At 36.2% G+C, this 27,270-nt stretch overlaps 1 protein-coding gene across 2 annotated transcripts in view; it reads right to left on the bottom strand.

Moving 5' to 3' along the window:
* Positions 1 to 27,270, bottom strand: part of Gpc6 (glypican 6) — a 1,045,404-nt gene that overhangs the window by 525,567 nt on the left and 492,567 nt on the right. For both annotated transcript variants that reach the window (XM_076872353.1, XM_076872354.1), the window contains exon 3: positions 2,035 to 2,426. In XM_076872353.1, the coding sequence (XP_076728468.1) occupies positions 2,035 to 2,426 (392 nt within the window). The remainder of the gene's footprint in view (positions 1 to 2,034; positions 2,427 to 27,270) is intronic.

The raw sequence follows: 27,270 nt of genomic DNA, 5'->3' as shown, positions 1-27,270 counted from the left end.
AAACACCCCTGCCAATGAGAGGATCAGGAAAACAGAGACTCTACTGTTGCAGAGTACAACGCTTCTCACTTCTGGGGAAAAAAAACAAAAGATCCTACTGCACTGATGATTGGTCTGTGATGTTGGCCTTCACCATGAAGAGGAGCATGATTGATTTTGCTAGAGGAGACCTCAGAATTGGACAGTCTGGAACGAGTGAGGGGAGGCCCTCTCTGGGTACCTGCTATGGAGCCCTCCTCCAATAAGCAGCAGAATTAGCAGCAACCTTCCCTGTGACCTTAGACACTTGGTTAGCAAATACATATCCCCCTCTCTCACAGGAACACCCAGACTGTGACATATGCGTTGAAATGTTATTCACATCAGGCAGAATAAGTGTGGATGGCAAGGAACGGTGCTTGCGTAGTCCCACACTTTGGGTCTCTCACCTCCTGAGAGGTGAGGTCTCTCTCATGCTGACTGCAAGTTTTGTTCTTCCAGAGTGAATGCTTCTATCAGAGGCCTCTGAGACTACACTTATTTTTAGTTTTAACATTTTAGATAAAACTTACTTTTACAACAAAATCTTTCTGCTCAAAAATATGAAATATGTATTTTTTATACTAATTTATATTTTACAGACCATCCTTGGGAGGTCCTATTTCCTCTTGCTAGTCCACTTGGGTAACTCCTTTTTATTCCACTTTTGGGTAGTTCCTTCAGTATATCAAACATTATTGATATTTAGTAAAAGTCATTGTATCAAATGTCAGAGTGATAGGCCATTTATATCATTAAATCTCTGGCAATTATCCCTTTAAAAAACTTTTTCAAATAACCTTCCCATATGTTTAAACATTTTAGGAAATGATAATGTAAAAAAAAAAATGGAATGCTATGAATTGACAAATTGTGCTATGAAGAAACATTTTCAAGAGTAAACACCATCCTTATGCCAAGATGTAATTGTTGAGATCAATGTGGAAAAGAAAAAGAAATACAGCACTGTAAGAAATACAGCACCAATAGTTGTGAAGAACACTGTGGCTCTTTGGCACATCCCTGAAATTAAAAAAAAAAAAGTACTGTTTGGCAATCGTCTGTACGAATATGACCTTTTCTAGGCGATATGGTACCAGATTCCTTGTGTGTATTGTTTTTTCTTTACTGCTTATAGTGACCATCTTTTCGTTTCTTCTTAAGGCTGACCTTGTAAATGGGAAAGCACATCTCAGAAGAGCAGTTAAATGTCAAGGAAGAACTTAATATTTCCTCTAGAGAGGAAATATTCAGTGCTTCATGGATGGCAGTGGAGAGTGATCCCTTGCCCTAAAGTTTTAGAGATGCTATCCTCCAGGAAAGGCCCAAATTGGGATCAGTGATTTATCTTTCTCATAAGTTCAACACAAACCATGGCATAGGATTACAAAATAATGAAGAATGAAAGGAATTATCTGCCAGAATCTATAGTGGCACCCATTAGTCCTCCCTAATCCAGTTCTACAGGTGTCAGGAAAGGCTCTTCCATAACTACTAAGGAATTCCATCACTTTGACACATGATAAAGAATAAATGCCAGGTGCTACTGTTCTGAACAATTGGTACCTGCTCGCAGACCTGATGATGACTCTCCCCTGACTTCCTAGAGGACTCCAGTCCCTTAATGGACCGTTTTGTGGGTATTTATCATCCTTGAACCGCTGACCAGAAGTGTCAAGTGATCACAGTTGCAACATGATTGTTTTGCTCCATTCCTGATAGAAACTTCTCTGGTAGAAGTTGCAAAAAAATATTGACAATATTTTTTAAACCACAGAGAACTTCTTGAAATCTTGACTTCTCTCACACCAAGCAAGGAAAACAAAACAAAACAAACAGATTTGAGCTTGGACCCTTAACTGATTTCTTGAAGAACAAGGACACAGTAAATAGGAATTCTTCCCTCATCATCATCATCATCACCATCATCATCATCGGCAAACACATTTGTTTTAAAACAGCAACAACGGCCACAAAAAGGAAGACCAATTAGAAAGACTATGCATTTTCAATTACCTTGGAAACCCGGTTTGCAACCTCTCTGCCCACGGTCAGCCCCTGGACAAAGGTGCGAGCAGCAATGAAGGCACGGGTGACCTGGATCTTCAGCTTCCGGGGCACATCTCCAAATGGCTTCAGCTGGTCTGTGTATTTGCTCACGCACTCCAGGTAGTCCTCACTGAAGTGATACTGAGGGTTTATCAGCTGGAACATTCGTTCTAGGAGCCGAGCCCAGAAATCATTCAGCATCTCCTCAAGGTTCACGTTGCCCCCAGTGTAATATCTCTTCAGCTCTGTGAAGAGGTCCTGGAACACTTCTGAATTCTGCATGTAGAGCATCCCATAGGTCCGGACAAACATGTCATTGAGGGACTTTTCTGCATTTTCTAGAAGTTCTCGGAAAAATTCTGGAGATAAAACAAGAAAACAATCATAAATAATATCTAGAAAGCCCAAGGCATCTACTTGTCTTAAACACAACCACTTTTTAATGAGCAGTTTCATAGAAAAAATGTAGCCTGTGATTAAGATATAAATGAACTGATCAAAACAGTATGTAAATATGTACTTTTTTTCTTTTTGTAGTACTGGCGATTGAACCCAGAGTCTCACACATGCTAGGCAAGCACCCCATTACTGAACTACACCCAGTTCTTTTTATTTTGAGACAGTGTCTCCCTAAAATGCATATGTTGATCTCCAATTTGTGATCCTCCTGCCTCAGCCTCCTGAGTAGCTGAGAGTACAGGCTAGCAGCACTGCACCAGACTAAAGACAATATTTTAAATGAGAATTGATCTACTTCTGTGATCTTAGATGAGACAAAGGAATCAGAAGACTCTGTAAATTCTATTTCAGAGAGGATCCTTTAACATCCAAAGCTTACCTCCTAACATTCTTCTAAAATAGCTCAATTCTTTTTTTATGAACTGTTAAATTTTAGAAAATCTAATGGTTTGATATAAACTCAAAATAGGTTGCAAACATAATGTGCAAAGTATCACCATTAACACAGTAACAAATGCATACCTATAAACACATTTGCTCCGTCCTATTTACAAATTTGTTGTAATGTTAAATTCAATTACATTGCTTTTATTTGGAACAGTTCTTAAATGGGATGTCCAAATTAATGTAATATTTTGGACTCCTTCTAGTTCCTATATATAGCAATCAGTTAAAAGTGTTCAGAGATTCATGATGCAATTAAATTCACTTAATACTAAAGCTATAATGAACATAATTAAGGTGGCCATAATGAATCAGAAAGCTATGAAGTATCTTGGATAATCATTATAAATGCAAACTATCATCTTACAGAACTTACTGGAACAAAATATTGATAGTTGGGCTTTCTGATTAAGACAATCTAAATGAAAGGTATGTACAACAAATGAAATCTTTCATTCTGCAAGATCTCTTGAGTGTCGCTGAGATCACTGATAGAATACAAACCTAAGGCAGACTAAAAAGCCATTAGGTCTGCTAGCCTCACTAGTTCAGCTGTCAGGCTGTATGAAGAGGTACCTCATGTATGTAGGGTATGTATATATGTAATGCACACTAGCCATGCACATGTGGGACGCACACTAACCCAAAAGTCATTGGACTAGTAATACTGAGGGTTTATCAATGCATGAATAAGTCTAGGTAAAGTCTAAGCTTTATCCCATTTAGATAATATAATTTGGGGTGGTGAAAACACAAAGGAATGATAATGCTTCTGAGTTCAATCCAAGTTCCCAATAGTAGAGTGATTCTGCTTCACCTCTTCAAAGCCCCTTGAAGCTATTCTGTTCTCCCTTGAAAATTCAGGGACAAATCAAGTCCTAGATATTTCAAGGACTTCAAGTAAAAATTTTATAAAAGGATTTTTCTTTCTGGATCCCTGGGGGGTTCTTTCTGAAGAAAGAAGGGAAAAAGTGATGAGTCCTTCTCTGTGTCCCCAGGAACTACTCTGTGCTTTGTCAGAAGCTGGCTAAAGAAACACATGCTTAATTGCTTCAGATATGGTTAATGCAGAATCAAACAATTTTCTTGATCATTACATAGTGTTTATATTAATGATAACTACCTTATATTTGTTTTCAAACAAGCAACAGAACTTAAAAAGACTCTGCTCACTTGTTTACCCTTTTTAGCATAAGAATTTTTTTTTTTCTTTTTTCTCTTGATACGGAGGCTACAAAAACTTAGGGATTGCCTAAGTGTTATGACTGAGGAACCTTGTACAATTTTGTCCAAGTTGACAATTATTTGTTACTTTAATTATTCTCAAATGTAAAATCAGATTATATTTTATTAAATTGTGTTACTTGATAGGAAGACGGAAGTGATAATAACCCTGACTTGATTTGTATATATTGTAGTTGTGTATTAAAATTCCATACTGTACCCCACAAATATGTTCAATAGTTAAATGTTAGTCAAAAGTTAAGAAAAAATGTCTAAGGAGATGGAAATGTTAACTACCCTGATTTGATCATTATGCACTAAATACATGTGTCAAATTATCACACTGTATCTCATAAATTTGTAAAATTAAAATAATTTGTATAAAGAAAACCACACTAGAGTGTGGTTCAATCTTTAAGGATTCGGTAAAGTAAAATGAGGGGTGAAGCAGATGATTATGTATGTTGTATGTCAATGCTATTTATAACTTTTTGAATCAAAGGCATAAAAAAACATGTTTTTAGTAATGCTAGTCACCTAGTTTGTCCTAAAATGGGAATTATATTAAATTATTAATATTGATACCGAAGTATTAAAAATAGTATAACTAAAATATTTCAGTCTTGAAACCAAGAAAGAAAACAGCTTAGGTCTGCTGATACAGGAATAAGGTGAAAAGTATTGCAGACTGTGAAAGAATATAGAAAAGAAAGGAATAATCACTGAATTGAAAAATACTAATATAATGAGACTGGAAAGTGGATTCTAATCATGAGCTCTAGATAGCCTATTCATTTATCTTCTTTTGAGGTCAATTATTTTGTTGGACTCAGGAATTAAAGCTTAATTTATTGAACACGGTGTAGTGCCTTCAGCAATGAATAGTCAGTAATCAATAGTGTGGTTTAGATTTGCAAAGTGGTAAAAAAAAAAAAAAGTGTGTTGGGTGGGAAGGCCTTCTGGTCATCATGCTCTCCAAAGACTTGAGGTAAAAATTGTCTTTATGAATGAAAATTTTAGTCTTCTATTAGCAACAGGAAAATCCCTGAAGCTTTTTCCTGTTCTGACATAGGATCTCGGAAACATTGGGCTTCTGAGCACTCTTAAGACGAGTCATTAAAATCAGACTGTCTCTTCTCTGCATCTTTTGTGGTTTTTATTTTTTATGTCTAAATTTGTATCCATAATGGAATACAGAAACCAAGTTATCATATTTCAATAAATATGGCTCAAGAATCATTTCAGAAGATTCCAAGCTTAAAGTTTTGTCTAAGGGTGTGTCATGGCCTCAAAAGTTTGCTATTAGCTTCACTGGTCCTCAAAAGTCAAATTACTCCTTGTTCAAAATCATTATATGGTTTACTGATCTCATAGTCAAAGTTAATATTTTGTATTGAAAGACACTAATACATGAGCCAATTATAAAAAATGTTGCTACCTTAGGGTACATTGATCTTATATCCTATGACAAATGGAAGTCCAAGGTACTGAGGCAAAACTAATGTCCTGCCAAAATAAGTAAGCTCCTTTTATTGTCAGCAGGCCTGTGGACTTCCACCACTTGAAGGTTGACTCTGAACAAAGTACTTTATGCTTGGGTGGAAACTGTTTCTCAGCAAACCAAACAAGATAGAGATTTGGAAGACAGTTATCTGATCCATTTTGCTGATGAAGTATTATGTCCAAACACGTTAGAGAGAGTAAAATTCAAGCGCAATATAAGAAAAAGCAACCTCTATATAACCCTTTGTTTAATCAGAAAGGGCAAAAGCTCACGTTGGAGAAAGCCTTCGATCAACAGAAATTCTCATCTGTAAGAAAGAGTCTGGCTGAAAGAAAGGCGATTTGAGTTTTTTCTTCCTCAATCACAAAATATACATCAAAGGTGGTTGCTTAGGGCTCAGTTATGCTTCATAGGTGCACAAAAAGAATTTTTCCAGCCAGCATTAGCCTCTGGGAGGGTTTTATTCATCCAGAGGGGCGATCTCAGATGGAAACATCTGTTTGCTGCGGGGCAGACTAAAAACTACCATTGCTCCTCTAGTAAAATTAAAGCCTGCACGGTGCTGCGGATTGCTTGGAGAGGCCTCTTAGGGGGCAAAAATCAACTCCTAGGAGCCAAGAGGTGCCCTGAGGATATCTGCGGAAGGCTTCAAATGAAGCCTTCAAACGAACAGACTGGAATGTAAGGTGGCACACAGAACAAAAGGGAAGCAAAAGGAACAGGGATACAGCAGCCTAGGAATTCACAAGGCTTTATAACCCAGTAATATCTCCTCCTATTCAAACCAGAGGTTGGCCTCCTTAACAGTACTGTGGATCAGCACAGTGCTAGATGGGAAGTGGGGTTGGGATTATGCACAATATGCCATCATTTTCCAATTCTATTCTCCTGCTGTCCAAAACACTTCTCACTGAAATCTTGTTTAAAATAAGTGTTCCAGCATGGTGGTATAAATTCAAGTAGTTACCACTCAGTAAGTGAAGAGTTTTGGTCACTGGTCAGCGGAGACTCCACCTGGTCTGAACTCTTGGACAGTGAGGGCTTGTGCGTGCCCATCTGAGACAGAGGCGCTATAAACCACATCTTAGAAGAGGACATCACTGATTCACCTTCCTGACATCCTCCAAATATTTTTTTCTTTCTTCTTCTCCTTCTCCTTGTTCTTCTTTTGGTAATAAGGGTTGAACTCAGGCGTGCTTAACTCCTGAGCTCCAGCCCCAGCCCATTTTTTATGTTTTATTTAGAGACAGGGTCTTGCAAAGTTGAACAGAGCCTCCATAAGTTGCAGAGGCTGGCTTTGAAATTGTGACCCTTCGGCCTCATCCTCCACATTCTTGAGCATTTATAGAAAAGAAATCATTCACATCTTCCCACATTCCAAATTCACATGCACCCATTTAAACAAAATACTGTGGTCTCTGTTCAAAAATTTATTGATTTGTTATTAATATATTGTATTGAATAATCTCAAGTGCTTTGTTTTGTGGGTTTTTTGATAAATAAGACTATATCATCTGTATTTCTTCATAATGCATGTTTTCAAGAAACAAGAATATAAGAGAAAGATGTAAAAAATTATTTTCAATAGATATCCTATGATGATGCCTCACAATTTTTTTTCTTCAAGATTAGTTGCATTTTTGTTTAAGACTTTCAGAATGCATTTTTTAAAATTATGGGATTGATATTATATAACATTACTGCTAAAATAAGAATTTATTTTAAAAGCAAGGTATCAGAATCCATAACCATTGAGATGATGCTGCTAGGAGCAAAAATTCATTTAAGAGTTGTAATTTCTTATCACTTAATTCACATTTTCTCTTGCTCTGTCTGTGTGTGTGCTTTCATAAATTAAGTTTATTAAGTTATAATGAGAATTATGATTTACTCAGTCAGAACTTCCTAGGAGTTAATAGAAACCTATATGATCTCAAAGTGAGTAATACACATCTTCCCTGTTTGAAGGATTATTAAACACATTTCTGTCCCTTAAGTAAGTGTGGTCCCTCCTCCCACATAGAGAAACTGGTTTCAAATGCAAACAATATGGCAATAGAATATACCTGTTATTTCTGTTTATCTCTATTATATTTTAGGAGGAAAGTATAAATATTAAACTTTAAATAGAGACCAAAAAAAAATGGGCTTGAAACAACAAATGAAGCCAATTTCAAGGATAATCAGAGAAGGGACCTGAGAAGTTGCCTGATTTCTAACAGGTATCAGACACTACATTACAGGCTTTTCACATATTGTATGTGAATCATATACTAGTATACCTAGTTAGCAGAATTCAGGCTTCACATTTTAACTGAGTTGCCCTAGACCACTTGAACCAGCGTGCAATGGACACTTCCAAAGTTAAAGAGAAGGATGAGTTCTAAGAAAGAACAAGACAGCAGGGTGGCTTTGGGGTTTATCCTAAGTCAAATTTTCTTACATTGTGATTTGAATAATTAATGAGAAGTATTATAGACTTCCAAGATAGCAGATAAAACCATATTTAAATATAAATTGCAAAATGCATTCTAAAGTCACATATAAATTATTTATAAAAATAATTTTCCATGTGTGATTATTTTTTCCACTAATAATAATTAGTTAATGCAGAGCATGAGACTGAGAGCATGCTCAAATCTCTAGGGTTAAGAAAGTTTCCTCAGAGAGGAGGCATTTGGTGGAAGAAACTCAAAAGCACTTGGGATTAAAACTAGCACACAGAATAGCGACTACACACAAAAGGATGCTAAAATATCTGACCAATATAATTTTATGATCGATGTGCTTATATCACGGACAAAGGGCAAGAAAGCTGAGGGCATAGTTCATCTATTGTGACCTAGGTTTTTCCAAGAAGAGCATAGAAATTACTGGTATCTCCATTTCCAAAATGAAGTTCTAATAAAGAATATTGTTTAGAGTTGATTAATGTGGTTACAATGTATGCTAATTACATTGGACCAGAGGCACTTATCAGTACCCTAGGCCAGCGTTCTCCCACCAGACTTGACCCCCATCTGGAGGGTGTGTGCACAAAGGCCCCCAGATTCCATGCCTAGGATTAGGCCTCTACTTACTGAAAATCTTGCTGGTAGAGATCTGCTTCCTTTTCTGACTCCAGCATTTCCCACCTATTTTCCCCACACACTGTGACATTATTTAATGAGTTGAAAACTAGTGACTGGGAAACCATCCTTTAGGCAATACTGTGATAGTTCAAAGCAGGGGTAGGCCTCCCACCAATGACCAATTAACCTATTATTCTAAGTCCTGAGGGCTGAAAATGCTTTTTTTTTTTTTTTTTTTTGCATTTTTAATTTTTTTTTTTTGGTTTGTTTTTAAAGTTATGTTTAAAACCAAACAGAAACACACACACTCATACACACACAGAGCATACACACATATATTTTTTGGTGATCCTGAGTACTAGGGATTGATCCCATTGACCCACATCACGAGCTCTTTTTATTATTTTATTTTGAGACAGGGTCTCACTAAGTTGCCCAGACTGTCCTGAAACTTGGGATCCTTTGGCCTCAGCTTCCTTAGTAGCTGGGGGTAATAGGCCTGCACCATCACTACCAACTCAAAATGCCAAAAATATTGAATATCCAACCTTTCGCGGACAAACTTTGCTGATCCCTGGCATAAGAAGTCAAAATCCTGAGTGAGACATTTGGAGACAAATTAATTCAACAAAACATCTTGTGCTTTTAATTTCTTGAAGACAGAAAGACAATTTAATTACTAGTTTGTTAACTCTCACATATGTAGAGTTGCTTTTGTGCTGTCATTTTTATCTTACAGGTTAAAATGTGCTTTGACAGCATACAGCCCTTCCATCTCTACATATCCTCTCTCAAAAGGCCACTGAAACCCAAAAGGAAATTCTTCAGTCACCACCTGAGTTAGAGACCTTAGGTGATTCCAGTGACTTTAGATCGAGACACCCCTAAATTTTTCTGAGGTTGTGATATAATGAATCCCTGGAGAACTTCATAAGGAGAAAATCCTACATTAATCCTGGCATTAAAAAAAAACAGTGTGTTCTGAGACAGGCAAGTCCCAAGTACAAAGCCAGCCTCAGCAAAAGCCAGATGATAAGCAACTCAGTGAGACCCTGTCACTAAATAAACTATCATGTAGGGCTGAGGATGTAGCTCGGTGGTTGAGTGGTCCTGAGTTCAATCCCCAGGACCAAGATAAATAAGTAAACAAACAATATAGAAATGGGAAAAATAAAATAAAATAAAAGGCCCCACTCTGAAACTACATGAAGAAAATCTATTTTATTACAATTTCCTTTTCATAAGGTTTTCCTTTATAATTTATAAATGTGGAAGTTTGACGATCTTGTAGGATCTTAACAAAACCTACCACTGCCATATCACAAAACACACTATTCACTACAAATCAAGAAAAAGTAACTTCAGAACATTTTAAATACATCAGCTGTTAAAATACTAGAGTACATAATTCACAAACTCTTCATTATGATCCAAAGGTTTTTGTATTACCTTAATAATCAGTAAATCAGAAAATCAAGGGTATAATAATGCCTTTTTACTAGAAATAATAAAACAATACATTTAATGCATTATTAAATGCATTAATGAATGCATTAGTAATAATATAGTAATACATGTTTAATGAATTATTCAGGCCAATTGGACATCACTATTTAGTATTTTTCTAATTTATCTAATCTAATCGAACAGACTTTTCCATGAAGAATTTTTTAACGAAAAGTCATCAGTTTACAACCATGAATGTTCATTAAAAATAATCAATACCTTGTACCAAAGTCCTTCAGTTTAATATCATTAAAGTCAAGTCAGCAGAAGCGAGTAAAGGCCAGGAGATTTTTCAGAATCTGGCATGTGATTCGGCAGCAAAAACGAAATTTCCTAGAAAGCTGTACCGTGTCAATGATAAAGGGAGATTTGAAGTAATAAAGCAGTTTATCGAAATGGGTGACTTGAATTTAGATTTCACAGGGTTCAAATTTTTCTTTACTTAGTGTTCCTTTACAGAGTAGATTGATAAATGTGTTATTTCTTGGTAGGCTATTTCTCCCAAAGATATATTTAAAGTAAAAAAGACTGATTAGCCCATTTATGTTCTCAAGGGGTATAGATAAACTATTAGTTCCCAGAATTATGAATTAAGCTTGGTTTCTGCCAATAGCAAACAACTCTTCTGAGGCTTTATTCCTCTCACCCTAAGCCCTGCATGAAATTTAAAAGTTGAGCTGCATCCCAGGTTCATTTGTATCATCGTACATGCTTGGCTTTGGCTTATAGGCAACACCCTTCAGGCCTTGCCCACAAGTCTGCTTCCATTTTTCTCTGAGATGATATGAACCACAAGACTGAATGCCTATTTAATGCTTTATGCACTTAACGCCTAGAACCATATTAAAAGCAACTTGAAATCATTTCCTACTTTTTTTTTCTCAAATGGAATAAATAATTAGGTTTCCAAATTAGAGTGGGAGTAATATTACTAGGATCACACGCCCACATCCTTCCTCAACTACACTTTCATTACCCCAAAACACTTGTTGGAAGAAGAAAGACCCCCACCTACACCAGACCACCAATGATGAACTGGGCAATGTGGGACCAAGGCTAGTTTTTTTTGTTGAAATCCAGAGATAAGGACTGGATATTGGAACAAGAGAATGTGCAAGTTGTACAGGAGTGAAGAGGAATAGCAAAATGCAATTTTGTTCCTTGCCCTCTTTTTCATGTAATTTTCATCATGTTATGAACTTCTCCTCAGAAAAACACTTTTTAAAGCCTCGATGCCCAAGCTACATTACAGATTAATTAAGTTGCTGTCTCTGGAAATGGGATCCAGGTATCAACATATCATCCAGGCCCCAGGTCATCCCAAAGGTGGAGTCAGGATTGAGTAGCACTTCTGCTCTCCTTTGCTCTCTGACACTTCCATTTTAGTCAAGCATGATAGTGGATATAAGGACAGAGGAGGGAGGAATGATAAGGGAGAAGCCATATTACAGGTCATGAAAGCCTTAATTTTCTTCCTCTCTTTACCTCCTTCCCTTCATACTTTACCTCTAGTAGCCAATCAGGATTCTGGTCTTAGAGACTGCACTCATCAGAGGGCATCAAGAGCATGTGAGAAGCAGTAACTTGAGGGAAGGAAATTGCACGCAGCATGGGAAGAAGAGGGACAGGGCTTGGCAAACTCCAGCTAAGTCATGTCCAAGGACAAAGGGAATGTGTGCCACAGCCTGACCAGGTTAACATGAACGCACACAATACAAATGACAGAAGCCAAGGACACTATGAAATACTGACTTGTGCTAGGGCAATTAGACACATAACCTTTTATCAAAATATCGTATCTTAATTTTTAAAGCTAAGTTTTCTGTTTACATCCTTTCTGGTCTATTAAAACCTGATACTGAAAACATTAGAAAGTTTAATATGCTCAACAGATGTCTAAATGAAAGAAATCATAAGCAGAAAACTAAAAGAGTTTCAAGAAACAAACTGAACAGCAATGCAGTGTTCTGCTATGTCCCACCATCATTTTCAAGTTGCTTTCAAAGAAGAGTTTCAACTTTGTTGACAATTACTAAAGTGTATTTTTTAAAAAGGAAATAGGGACATGTAGGATACTTTGGAAGATAAGAACACTGATTAAAGGAAATAGTTCAGTTGCAAAGGCAAGGTCAAAGACTGGTATACAAGGATATTCAGTCCATTGCTATATTAGTTAAAAATAGAAACAATTTAAAAGTCTCACCAGAAAGGTAAATTGACACAGCAAAATATCATTTTGTATGTGTGATTATTCTTAAAGGCTATTGAAAACTTTATAATTACTAAGCACAAATTGAGTCAGCTACTGTTCCAAGGCTTCTTGTGAATTAGTTAACTTAATCTTGGTAACAATCCTATGAGGCAGTTGTTATTATGGTCCACATTTATATTTGGGGAAATAGAGGCACATGAAAATATAAGTTACTTCCAAGGTGCTAGAATTACAATCCCAGGCAGTGTGGCTTCTGATTCGCTGCTTACAGGGGCAGACCCAGATTCTCTGAGGATTGAGGCTGATACAGGTTAGCAGGACCCTCCTTAACAAATACAATACAAAACTGAAAGCACAAAATTTGGCATAAGGCCTTGGAAGGGACTTATGAAATAAAAGCCCCTGAAACAGGAGCTTTGTCAGTTCATGAGAAATTCACTTGTAATATAAGACCCCATGGCCTAAGAAAATGCTAAGATAGAAACAGCAGATACAAAAGAACATATGGGGTAGTTACTACTTCATAATGGATTTATAAATACACATCATTGAGAAAAATAAAAAGAAAATATGCAGTAAGAGTTTATAGCGGGTGGAAGGTCACAGTTCATTTACATTTTCTTCACTGAATACTAATTTTTCAAAATTTCTACAATGACTATAAATTACTATCATAGTTGGAAAAAACGACAAGTATTATTTTAACTTAAAGGACCTTTGTAATGAAAGCATTTTGTTTAATAAACCTACAATGGGAAGTCCAAGAATAAAAACCCCATTCACACACTATAAAAACAAAAGTAGAGAAGGCAGAAAATAAAAACAAGATTTATTGAAAACACAGAATATATCAACAAATTAGTATGTAAGAGAACTTGGGTCTCTTTATTCTAAATCTAGTGGATTTAAGCTGATTAATAAAAGGATTTAAGTAATAATAAAAAGGAAGAGAGAAAGAAGAAGAAGAAGAAAAAGGATTAGTCCCTGCAGCATAGCATACTGGTACAATGATCTTTAGTAAATCTAGGTAATTCACCAATATTAAGAACTTTTATAGCTTTGCTATTTGAAGGAATGCTTTTCAAAATAGAATTACTATTTATTTCTAGATAGAGGATTCTTCCAATCTAATGTAATCAATAGTTAATAATATTCCATTGTTCATTATTATAGGGCCCACCCAAGCTAAAGAAAAGAGAGCATCAATCTTACATGACTGAATTTAAAGTTGATGCTCATTTTCTCCACAGAGCTTTTGATGGAGATTCGGTAAAGAAGCTGACTGACTTAGAATTCTAAGTATGTTCCTAAAAACCATTGGACAATACCACTGCCAAAAGTACAGAATGACACCTTTCGACCAACTGTCACTTATCATAGACTGAGCTTATTAAACAGGACTTAAGGTGATACAGCCCCCACAGACTGTCTTTAATCCCTACTCCCATTAAAAGGAAATGATGTCAGCCCTACTTGAATAAATGTCTTAATTCAGCGGTAATAAATATGCTTTCTACAAGTAAATGAGAGACATCCTGATAAAGGTACATAGAAACACATAAAGTATTTTGAAAGACTTAAATGCAAATGAATTAGTTTAATGTTGGTCTGAATTTGCTTAAATTGATTACATTTATTCTGCCAACAATTTATGTATTTTTTCTTTCTAAAGAAAAATATCTAGACCAGGACTAGGGATGTAGCCCAGTGGTAGATAGATCACTTGCCTAACACACAAAAGTCTCTGTTTTGAATATCCAGCACTGGAAAAAAATACATATATATCATGTTGTATGATGGCTGTTTTAACCTTTTTAGCATCAATCATTTGGGTTTCAGTCAGCTATGCATTGCTATGACCAAAAGACCTGAGAAGAACAATTTTAGAGGAGGAAAATTTTATTTGGTAATTAAGGTTTGAGAGGTCTCAATCCATAGACTTTGGCTCCATTGCTCTGAGCTCAAGGTAAGGCAGAACATCATGGAGGAAGGGAGTGGCACAGGACAAGAAATCAGGAAGTTACAGTCAGCAAGCAGAGAGAGAATGTTGCTCATCAGATACAAAATATATACCTCAAAGGCACAATAACTCATTTCCTCTAGCCACACCTTACCTCCCTATTATTACCATTCAGCTAATTCACTCAAGCTGATTAATGTATTGATTAGGTTAAGGCTCTTGTGACCCAAACATTTCACCTCTACACTTTCTTGCATTGTCTCATATGTGAGCTTTTGAGGGATACAAAATATTTAGACCATAAAAATATGGAAAGCAATGAATAAAAAAATTGTTCATCTCTAAATATCTTGTAAAGAAACAATTACTGAGTGCCAACATCTTTTGTGAAAGTCTACTATTTGAATGTAAAAGTCTCATTTTTTTCAGTGTTAAAATAAAATTAAATCTTAAAAAAGGACACATTTTTGATTCAGTGGCATATTTTCAGTTTATAACTAAGTTTCAAATTATTTAAATCCCAACTTCTGAATTATAAGTAAAAGTCACCAAAAAAGGACATTCAGTTGGTTAATTAAAAAAGAAAACATTTTATCACGCCAAGTCTTATTACTTCAAAATAAGTCTATAGATGTTTTATATTTCTTTGTTGTTACTAGCCATATTTTATATAATGGTATATCCTTCTTCTCCCCCTGATGTATGACCTAAGAACGGAGTCAACAGCTATCTCCACTGTATCCACATACTGGAAATTGATAATCTCTGCAAAATGTAGCCTCAACTCAGTTCTGCTTTGGGGAATTTATTTGAAAAGCTCTGTAAAACTTTCCCCAAAGTACTGTCCTTTGTTGTTGGTTTCTTTTGTTTTAAATACCCTGACCTGGGAATAGGTAGTTTATGTTGTAAATGCGGCTCCCTCCCTCCCCATTTCCCCCCTTCCTTTTTGAACTGCAGATGGATGGTAATGAATCTCCCTCTTCTAGCTCCAACTGCTGCATTCAGTTATCATCAAGAGCAGACATCAACTAGCACTCTAATCTTGCTCTGATGGATAGAATACTAACCTTTCACAAGATTAGAGACACAAGGTGCTCTGGAGATAATAAAATTCAAATAGGTTTATTTCAAAGGGCAACCCAATCTCGCTTTTGTTCATGGGTCACTTGACAGATCATTTGCCAAAGCAGTTTTTGTGTCTTTCCAAGCCAGGTTCTGGTTCAATCTGCCAAAGATGTCAAATTAAGAGGACCCCCAAAGCTCAAAACCCTGCAGTTCCAAAGTAGAAACAGGAAAAGTTGAGAAAAACATTATTTTAGTACATGTAACAAACATTCCACTGGTCAGTAGTTCTAATTTTGCTTAACTTATACCTAAAGTATTCAAACGGTAAATCAAAGCTGACCATGTTGAAAACATCAATGATTTAACATGGCTGTATATATTAGGATTCTTGCTAACATGCAAATTTTAAAAGATTATTAAGACATTTTCATTCCAAACTATTGCATATTGAAAATTAAAATCAAGTGTTAATATGTGCTTTTTAAAATACTATGTAGTTAGCTGCTTAATATTTTTTAGAAGTAATATGTCAAAGAATAGTTGTTAATAATGTAAATCAAGAATAAGGCCAGGTGCAGTGGCACAAGTGTATAATTCCAGTCGCTCCAGAGGCTGAGGCAGGAGGATCAAAAGCTGAAAGCCAGCCTCAGCAATTTAGTGAGATACTGCTCAAAACTTAAAGAAGAAAAAAAAAAGGGGGGGGGGGGGCTAGGGGATGTGGCTGGATTTTTAACCTCCCCTGGGTTGAATGGGTTCTATCCCTGATATCAAAAATAAATAAATAAGATAAAATAAGCATTACAATTGAAGACTTCTCAAAAAACTAGGAATGGAAACACCATATGGTCCAGCTATCCTACTTCTTAGAATTTATCCAAAAAATCTAAAATCAGCATACTATAGACATACAGCCATATCATTGTTTGTAGCAGCACAATTTACAATAGCTAAGCTAGGAAATAAGCCCAGGTGCTCTTCTACAGAGGAATGGGGAAAAAATGTGGTATATATACACAGTGGAATTACTCAGTCATAACGAAAACTGAAAGTATGGCATTTGCTGGTAAATAGAAGTGGAGAAAATCATGCTACGTGGAATAAGCCAGACCCAGAAACTCAAGGGTCAAATATTTTCTCTCATATGCAGAAGCTAGACCAAAATAAGGACAAAGAAAATAAAAAGGAAGAAAAAAAGGTGGGGGAAGAAGCATTCTATGAAAATAGTAGAGAGGATCAGTGCAATAGGTGAAGGGGAATGAGGGGTAGGGAGGAGGGATAAGAAAAGAGAGGAAGAGTTGAATGAATCTGCTCAAACTTCCCTATATATGAACATACCACAGTGGATTTCACCTTTATGTATACCCATAATGCACTAACTTAAACAAACACCTATAAATAAATAGAATTAAGATCAATAAAGTAGAGAAAGGGTACAGGGAGACAAAAAGGAAGGGAGACAAAATATTAGGGACTAATTTGGAACAAATTTTATTCTATGCTTGTATAATTATGTCAAAATGAACCCCAATATTATATATAACTAAAGTGAACTAATACAAGTTAAAGAAAATAAGTACTGCATAAATATGAAGGAAAAGATCAGGACAACAAGCTATTCCTCCAAAAGCAGGGAAATACTTTCTCTGGCTCATTCTTTTTTTTATTGAAAATTACCTTCCACTGTACATAAGCCTACAGACAGCATCTAACAAAACATAGGATAGGAAAACCAACAGTAGTTTCATGTGAAAAAATACTCCCCTTGGGTTGGGGTTGTAGCTCAGTGGTGCAGTGCTTGCCTTGCATGTGTGAGACAATGGGTTTGATCCTCGGCACTACATAAAAATAAATCAATAAAATACAGGTGTTGTATCCACCTACAACTAAAAAAAATTTTTAAAAAATACTTCCAAAGTGTGTTATTCACTTGAGGGACACCATTTGAAAAACTACATAGAACCGTTAAAATTTAAATAGCCCTTATAATTACTCAGCACTGCACATGATATTGAAGAAAGAACCTGCCTTATCAACTTTATTACTGATTTCGCCTATGACATTTTTGCAACATGGTGTAAAAAGTCTGTTTTTTTTAAAGAGTTTAACGCTTGATAAACTATAAATTATTTTATAAATTTCAAAATTTAAACATGTATAATACATATTTAAGTTGTCAAAAGTTCTTCAAAATCTAAAGGTTACTTTATTAAAAGAGAACGTTGTGGTTACTAATTGTTTGTTTTAAATATCACAGCAACCTTATTTTCTGTAAAATATTCCTAAATCAATCACAATTGATCATCCTTACTATCTATAAGGCTTTAGATATGACACAATTATAATCAATTGTGTCTGTGAGACAAAAATCTTCAGCAGGGTTGATTTGTCCTTTTATTTCAAGATGCAGCTGAAATACATTGAAAACAAATTCTTGTTAGAAGTAAATGTGAGACTACATTCTCTAGATTTAACCTTGACAGAGATTATGTGAATTTAGAGAATGTTAATTAGATTATTTCAAAGATACTGTTTACTTTTAAAATTCTTAGAACAATCATTATCAATTTTTTCATGTATTTGATAATGTGAATGTTACGAGGTTAAACTTATTCTTTTACTGAGCTACAGGAACAATTAAGTTATATTCACCTCTCTCCATGCAAGAGGAAGTGTAACTAACAGGAGTACAGAATATGACATAAGGAGATCCTGGGAAGAGGCAATGGGTGCCCAGAGCACAGTCTTTGGGTGGGACTGGACATACATCACAATGGAAAGACGAATAAGCCATAATTACTGTCTTGCTGTGTAAGAGTTGAACATTACTTTTCTCATTGTATCAGTCCAATGAGGTCTAATAAGCATTTTTATTCAGAGTGGCCAAAAACATGTATTCAATGACAAAAATAGATAGAATATATTAATGGTGTGATATCTTGGACTAAAAGATAATCTAATGGAAAATTATTAATGCAATGTAATTTAACAGAAATTATTCCTGTAAAAATTATGTATCTTCATTCTCTTGTGAGATGATCAACTTCCCTCCCCCACAAGCGAGCCTCATGTATAGCCATCAGATTTCTGTTCATGGTCTTTCAGGGACCGAGGCTTAAATGTAACATGCTTTCATTAAATGTACAAAATGGCTTTATCTCCTGAGTAAATTGAAGGATGTTATTGATATATGTTGGTGCCAAGGAGTGCTCAGATATGACTGATGTCTTTGTCCTGTAATGGGCAGTGTGGTACAGGGCACAAATCCAATATAAATGTCAGAACATGGGGGCTGGGGTTGTGGCTCCGTGGCAGAGTGCTTGCTTAGCATGTGTGAGGCACTGGGTTCCATTCTCAGCACTGCATGTAAATAAATAAATAAAATGCCCGTCGACAACTAAAAAAAATATTTTTAAAAAAGGCAGAACATATAGGTGGTAGAAGTATATAGCAACTTTATTTGCATATTTAACATTCATGGAATTTAATGGTTTGTTTTTCTTTGACATAGTTGTTGGCATCAACTGACCATAAATAATCACAAACTTGTCCTTATACTACTTACCCACATACCCAAGAACATTTTATTGATCTGTTCAGTGGTTTAATACCTTTACTATTACATGCACACCTTTTCTTTTGCAAACTGTTCAATGACCAGTCCACGTGAAAAAGCATCGATAATTGTGCAAAGGTCAAAGTGGCTGCAATCAGTGGACTGCAGTCTATGGGAGTCTATCAGTAAAGTCCTGTCTCTGAGATGGGCCCCTTTGTCAAAGGGGGCGTGAGTTTTGTTTGGAATGGCTTGGTTTCAAGCAGTCCACTTTACCTGCTGCTTTGCTAAACTCCAGGTGTCGGCAAATTGATTGCAGAATTAATTACTCCTGACTCTTTCCAAGAACGAACCTTAACCTTACAAGTAATTAATTCTCAGATATTTACTTCATTTTCCTTCCATAGAGTCATCTGTGCTGACTGTCCTTTCCTAGTTCCCTGGATCTGTGCCCATCTGCCATAAATCTGAAAATTCACTTAAATGAATACAAGGTAATTTGATGTTGCATTTGATTTGGCACTAAATGCTACACAGTTGTTGACTTCAAAGTCAAATACATAAATCTTCACTGCTCATGGAAAAAGGAGGCATTTCCTCTGAATTGGTAGGAATATGACCATGCAGTCTAGTTCAGATATGTGAGGACAGATACAAGGTTAAACAAATTGGGTCTTTATCCTCTTCTCATCAAAGACATAAGTAGGACAATATACATAAGTATCTAAATAAGATGAATAAAAACTTAAAGCAAATTCCATCTTTTGTCATATATCCTGTTGTGGGATTTTACAGACCTAGGCATGAGCTTATGTTTCCCCCTAAGAGAAAAAAAATGTTTTGCAATACTTAAAAATATTGCACTCTTGACTTTGGACCTTGGCAATAATATTCAGTTTTTTCATTTCAAGAGATTGAGTCAGAACGATCACATTTGTTTAATGGCTTTTTGCGTGTGTGGGGCTTAATTACAGGCCATACCCTGAAAGGTAGCACAATCGCAATTTATCAACTAATTTAGCTCTCCCACAAGGAAATCTCATCTCTTATTGTCTTCATTTTGAAGCTGGCCATATTGCTAATGGACATCCTAAAATCTAACAGCAGTCATATCCAAACTAAAACAACCTCTAAGCCAAGGCTGAAGTCATTTCATGTTGAAGTTATCATATGCTTAAACCTCTATTATTCTATTTGGGTTTGTGTGGATATCCAGGAGAACCTGCAATCCAAGGGTGGGGTTGCTACATTTAATTTAGAAATCTGGTAGAAAGATGGCCATATGAAAATATAATGAAACAGATATCATGCAGAATTCAGAGTTCCTTGACTTTGAATATTTCCAAATATTCTGTAACTATTGTTCTAGCAGCTCTTTCTTATGATGAAGCGTTCTGCAGTGTCTGATGCAAACACTGGTGTGTAACAGGCCTGAGCTGATCATGCAGGGAAGAAAAAGAAGGGGGAGCTTTGAGGACTTGTGTCAAAAGACAAAGACAAGGAATTCAGAAGTCAGTCGAGTGTCTGTGCAGAGTCTAAGGAGGAGCTCTTCCACAGGATAAAGAGCAGCAAGAAAAAAAAAAAAAGTAAAAGTTAAGTTATTCTTATTTTCCTAGAGACTTGGAACTTCTCTGAGGCTTCTGCATTAGAGAGAAGGATATTGTTATTGTCCAACTAAACAAACACTGTACAGTACAGAACAGCATGCAGTATAGTAACCACAAAGGCAGTGAAACTCCTTTTGCCACCTGTGTAGGGCACAGGCAACAGAATACAGGCAGTCAAGTAGCTGTCCCATGGAGGCTGTGAGCTGCTTCCTGCATGGGGCTTGTATACAGCAAAGACTTAGCAGAGCAGGGAAGAATGGAGAGGTGTGGACACATAAGCACAAATATTCTGGATTTAGCCAGGAACATCTAGAGAAACCTTGGTGGTGGTCAGGGAACTTTCTATCAGTGGCATAGCATTTATGGAGCAAGGGTATCTGGCTTGAGAATTAGATTTATTGATACCAGCGGGTTTTTAATTGTACCCCAAAGTTGACAAGAGTAGAAGACATCCTTATTTCAAACCATGCCCCTTACAATCCTAATGTTTGAAGCAAGATACTTACATTATGCAAACTGAATATACAACCATTCTTAATTTAAAAAATAACTCACCAATCACATCTTATGAATTAATCTTGATTCACAATATTAGAAATGACACTGATTCAGCTCCTACTGATTCTGGGAGCTGCCTTCTTCTTTTTTATTATTTTATTTATTTATTTATTTATTTTGCAGGGCAAAGAAGGTAACTCTCTGACTCAGCAGAGAATCCCACATATTTAATTTGGAGGAATGGGGAAAAAGGAGGAAGGTGCATGTATCCTTTTTAAATGGGTAAGTTTACAGTTGCTCCTGTCCTCGCTTACTCTCCTAGGCCCTTGTGTGCACAGCCTTGGTCCTGACCACATAAATCCTGTTGTTGATGCTCTCAGAAGATGGAGGACATCCCACCACTCTTCAACACCTCTGCAGCTTCTACCCTGAGTAGAGGCTCCATCTTCTCTCACTTGCCAATGTTCCCTAACTGACCTGCTTGCTTCCACTTTGGTCCCTCCACGGTGATTTTACTGTTTACTGGTTACCTATACACCCTCTCCCCAAATGAGAAGCCTCAAAGGGGCAGCAATTTTGTTTGGTAGTTCTGACCTGGTTCAAGCACTAAGAAGAATGTCTTACATACAGAAAGTGCTCAATAAGCAGCTGTCAAATGAATTTTTACTCTTTAATGCTTTCGGGAGAAAAATCTGCTCTCCAGAGAAGTTCTCTGTTCAATTATATGCATTTCCATGTGTTAAGTTTGAAGCCTGGCATAGGGACCATCGATTGTATCTATGGATAGGAATTAAGATTTTAACTATGGCTTGGAATAGTTTGGCCCACATTCCTGGGACAAGTCATTTGGGGGACAGTTGTTTGGGGTACAGGCCCCTCATTCAAATCACACCATCTTGAACCGCTTTTTCTGCATGCTTACAGATTATCCTGCCTCCTAAAATTTATATAACCTCACCCCGCCTTCTCCTCTATGAACCATTAAATTAACATGTGGAATCTTCTTTTCTCAAAGACTGGAATAAACACTAAACAATACAAGAGTGGCTTTCATGAAAAGTACATTTTGTATAGTATTACAGAATTATATTTTTATTTAAAGTTTTCTCAATTGACAGATTGAGACTGTAGATTGTATACATGTTTATTACATGTCTACCACCCTCTCATAACTTAAATAAATCTACTCTTTGATGAATAAACTGTTAACATTTGGAATTGAGGTTTTAAATCCCAAGAACCTTTGGCCTGTGTTATATTGAAGTCTGACTCTGGGTGGCCCATTCAATTGCATAACTACTGCCAGGCATGGTGGCCCACACCTATAATCCTAGGGGCTCCAGGAGGCTGAGGCAGGAGAACCTTGAGTTCAAAGTCAGCTTCAGCAAAAGACAGGTGCTAAGCAACTCAGTGAGACCCTCTCTCTAAATAAAATACAGAATAGGTCTAAGGATGTGGCTCAGTGTTCCAGTGCCCCTGAGTTCAATATCCAGTATCTCCACCTTCACCAAAAAGAACAATTTCATAACTACTGTGTTGTCTGAGTTATTCATCTGCTCCCACTAAGACTCATAATTAAAATTCTAGCTCTTTTAACTGTTGCCTTTAAAGGAATGATCTATGTCCCAGAAACTTCTTTTGGGTAGACACAGCTTAGTGAAAAGAAAGCAGCATTGAATTGGAAGGGAATTAAATACTACTCTTAAGTGTCCAATATGGTTCAATTGTGTATGTCTATCGCCAAGTGATTCTACTGCTACCTGAGTCTACCATATATCAGTGCCATAGCTCATGAGATTGAGTGTTCCTGTCAAGCATTCTAAGTTTCTTTTTTTTTTTTTTTTAAGGGAAAGTGGACAGAACAAATGTAAAACTCATTGCCTTCTATTAGACCAGTGGTCCTCAAAGTGTGGTCCCTGGGTCAGCAGTGTGAGCATCACCTGAGAACATGTTAAAGTGCAGGTTCTTGGCTCTTGTCCTGTTGTACTGAATCAGTAACTCTGGGGCTGCGGCCCATGAAGGTGTTTTAGTAAGTTTCCCAGACACTTCTAATGCCCACTAAAGTTGGAGAACTTCTGTTTGAAAGGGGAAATTTAATTTGGCCATCCTACAAAGGCAGGTACTTTAAGGAGCTAACTCACTTTCTATCAAATTCCCCTGATATAATTGACTTGGAAATGTATGCTTAATTTCTGAATTGTACCCACAAATCTTTAAATCTTCCAACTCCCCAAAGAGATCTTTCCTTAAATCTCACCTTTCTATAATCCCAGTCATTTTTATTCATTAGTAGGAAACACCTGTAACAGCAGGAGCTACTTACATTCTAATTGTTTCTTGTTCCTCTAAATTGCTTGTCATTATAAAAGAAATGACAGAAGTGAAATGGGAGAAGAGCAATGTGGCAAGAAGGCTAGAGCCCATTTCCAATGTTTAATTGCTATACAATGCAAAGAACAGATTAAAAAGATAAATCAAAAGTTTGCCGAAAAAAGTGAGGCCCCCAGTCAGTTTTACGGTTTCATTTGAGCTGCAAAGATATTATTATACACTCATTTACAAAACAATGAGCTCTTACTGTTTATGAAAGTTTAATCTCTTGGTTTATTGCCTTAATATATTTCACATTGGTAAGGTTTACTTTTAAATGAAATTTCTGACTGTCTTATGTGGATTTTTTTTTTTTATACTGAGAATACAGACTGAATGAGTGTAACATCATAATTGTATTCATCTATGAAGCAATTAGAGTCAGGGTAATTGCTTCTAGTTCTCACATATCTGCATACAAAGTAATAGAATTAATATTTTATCATTTGGCAGTATCCCTTGTTAGCTAAAGAATTCTAACACTGTATATCTTCTTTGTGTGTCCACAGGAATTTAAACAGACCCTATATTAATATTTACCTAAATCAAAAACTATGCCAAGTGAAGAAATTGCACGGAGTGAGTTGGCACCACTGCTTAACACAGGCATTCAGCAGATGCAGGATGGGACAGAGGCCCTCATCCTTGCTCTCCAAATGGACTGAGTCATGACAACCAGGAGGAGGCTTCCTCAGCCTTTCTCAGCCCCCAGTTGTTTTCTAAGTGATTCCATGGTTGCCAAAGCATGTGTGAATTCCATGGTGTTCTAAGAGACTGGTTCTCATTTAAAACATGTGGCGACTCTAATGTCAAAACGCCTATGGAAACACCTTTACAAGTTTTTACAAAGAGAAAAATTGATAAGAGCAGAAGAAGGAGAGCATGGTGACCTACAGGAATAGCCTGATGACTGACAAGATTCAAATCCTCAGCCAGAATCCACAGGACTAAGAAGGGCTAAATGAGGACTTATAGCCTCATTTATTTTCTAAGAAGCTTAGGCTGGAGGGAGAGAAAAGAAGCCATAAATTAAATGGCACTTTGCTTGAATAAAAGGGGAACAAATGAAGGAATTAAGCTGAAACTAGCAGCTCAACCACTGGACCAAACTTAATTGGTAGATAAGCTGTATTTCAACATTAAAAGATTTTATAAAAGATAGATGGATGAATCGAGTAATTCTGCTCCTTCTTTTCAATACCTACAAACAAAAACCCTTAGTGAGAAAGACATATGCAAGAATTAACAATGGTAAATACTAGGTACCTACTCGTGCATTACATAGATCAAATAGTTAGCTATTATTAAATGTTAGCTATTACTAACTTCAAAATGGAACTTCCCCTGAAAAGTTGGGCTACATCATAAAAATGTAATAATCTTTCAAAATTTATATGATACCCCATATAGTTTTTTATATATTCTTCCAAATTTTTACTTCAGTATTCTCCATCCATCATTATTAAATGACCTACAGAGAGAACCTTTAACTAAAGGATGTCCTAACGATAGAGAGTAAATGTCTTTAAAACATGTAAAACAACACAGAGGCAGGGCATGGTGGAACACGCTACTGGGGAGGCTGAGGCTGGAGGCTTGTGAGTTCAAAGCCAGCCTTAGCAATCAGTGAGTCCCTAAGCAACTCAGTAAAACCTGTCTCTAAATAAAATATAAAAAGGGCTGGCAATGTGGCTCAGTAGCTGAGTGCCCCTGAGTTCCATCCCCAGTAGCTCACCCCCCCGCAAAAAAAAAAAGAAAACACGGAGTGGAATATGGTATGCACTATATGTGTTAACTATTATTATTGACAAATTTAAGTATAGCTTTGATGTATGATTAATTAGAAAATCTCTCTACCTTTCTCAATGACACAACATTGACATGTTTGAGAATTGTGTCTTCACTTCTCACATGGGTTTTATCTTAAATTATTCTGATCCTCATTATCCCTTAGCCTAGATTTATTACTCTGATTTCTTCCTGGTCCTGTTTTCCCTGTTAATCAATATGGCTGTAATTTTTCTTAAACATGGAATAATTATTAAGCACTTACAATGTTAAAAGGCTAAGTGAAATGTAATAATCTTCCTAACAAAGTCATCTAATTTTTCAAAATAGAGACCTATAAATTGTTGGTATAGCAATTGGTTCTCATAAGAGCGCTAATAGGACAGAAGAAAAGAAATGACTATTTTCAGACTCAGAGAGTTTAAGTAATGTGCCAAGACTGAACAACCATCAAATCGAAAAATTCAAAGAGACTGAAGTTTAGGCATTGCCTAGAACACACTGGAAAACTAGGATAACTGGTAAGACAAAGTTCCTGGTTCTGGGTGAGTATAGGGTCTGCATACACCTAATCCCATCTGCAGGGTTTGGAGAGGCACTCCTTTTATTGATGGGATAGGCACACTGGAGGCAGCTAATTTGGAGTACAAATTTACAACGGACTACAAATCTACATTGGTAAAATTAAGCAATGGTATATTGGTTTATTTAGTTAAGGAATACAGAATTAAGACATTAAAATTGAAATGTTCAGGAGGTAGCTTAGAATTTAGAACTAAATGACAATTGAGAGGTCAGAAAAAGAAGTTCAGATCTTCAAGGTTTCAAATTAAATACATTTTCAAAGGAATTCAATCAGAAATGTTTGGGGTCATGAATATGTCATAATGATCCTTATTCTTTGTTTACATGTTAGTAATTCTTTATAATCAAAGTATGAGAAAATTTAAAACATAAGCATTTTCTAGAAAAGGTAAGAGACTTTGGGGGGGATTATTATACCAGGCATATAAAATTTTAGGTATAATTGCTACAACATCATATGAAAGGCTTATTCTTTCCTTTTATATTCATTCCAAGACACCAAGAAACTAATCAAAATATTGGTCATAACAAGCCTGTCTCTTTGTGTATGCATGCTGTATCATTTTAAGAAATATCTTTATTAAGATATAATTCATATACCGTACACTTCACCAATTTGAAATGTGTAGTTCAATGTTTTTAATATATCCACCTCTTCTCAGCTGTTCTGGGGTACACAATGATGACCATAATAAATTTTAGAACATGTTCATTACCCCAAAAAGCAACTCCAAATGCAAGAGCAATTACTCTGATTCTCCCAAACTTCCCTCCACCTCCCACTTCAGCTTGAGGCAAAAACTAATCTACTTTCTGCCTCTGTAGAGTTGACTATTGACATAAACAGATGCATATAATACATGATCTTTTATGAGGAGCCCTTTGCCCTTAGCATGATTTAAAAGTTCATCCATACTGCAGCATAAATCAATATACACTTTTTTAAATAAAATTATTTAATTATTGTAATCTGTTATACACGATGGCAGAATGCAATACACTTCGTATTACACACACAGAACCCAATTCTTCAAGTCACTGATTGTACACAAAGTATTTTCACACCATTCCTTTCTTCGTATATGTACTTAGGATAATGATGTCTAACTCATTCCACCATCATTCCTACCTCTCCCTTCCTTTCCCTCCCCTTTGCCTTATCTAAAGTTCCTCCATTCCTCCCATGCTCCACCCCATCGCCATTATGAGTCAGCATCCTCATTTCAAAGAAAACATTCAGCCTTTGTTTTTTTGGCAGTATACACTTTTTTAAAAAAATGACTGAATAATAAGCCTTGTTTGAAAACTCTACAGTTATTTATCTACTTCCCAGCAAATTGACATTCTGGGTATCTCCACC

Source organism: Callospermophilus lateralis, chromosome 12, assembly GCF_048772815.1.
Source record: "Callospermophilus lateralis isolate mCalLat2 chromosome 12, mCalLat2.hap1, whole genome shotgun sequence".
NCBI classification, from domain to species: Eukaryota; Metazoa; Chordata; class Mammalia; order Rodentia; family Sciuridae; genus Callospermophilus; species Callospermophilus lateralis.
Note: the sequence above shows the minus strand (reverse complement) of the source record. Positions and strands in the feature narration are given on the sequence as shown.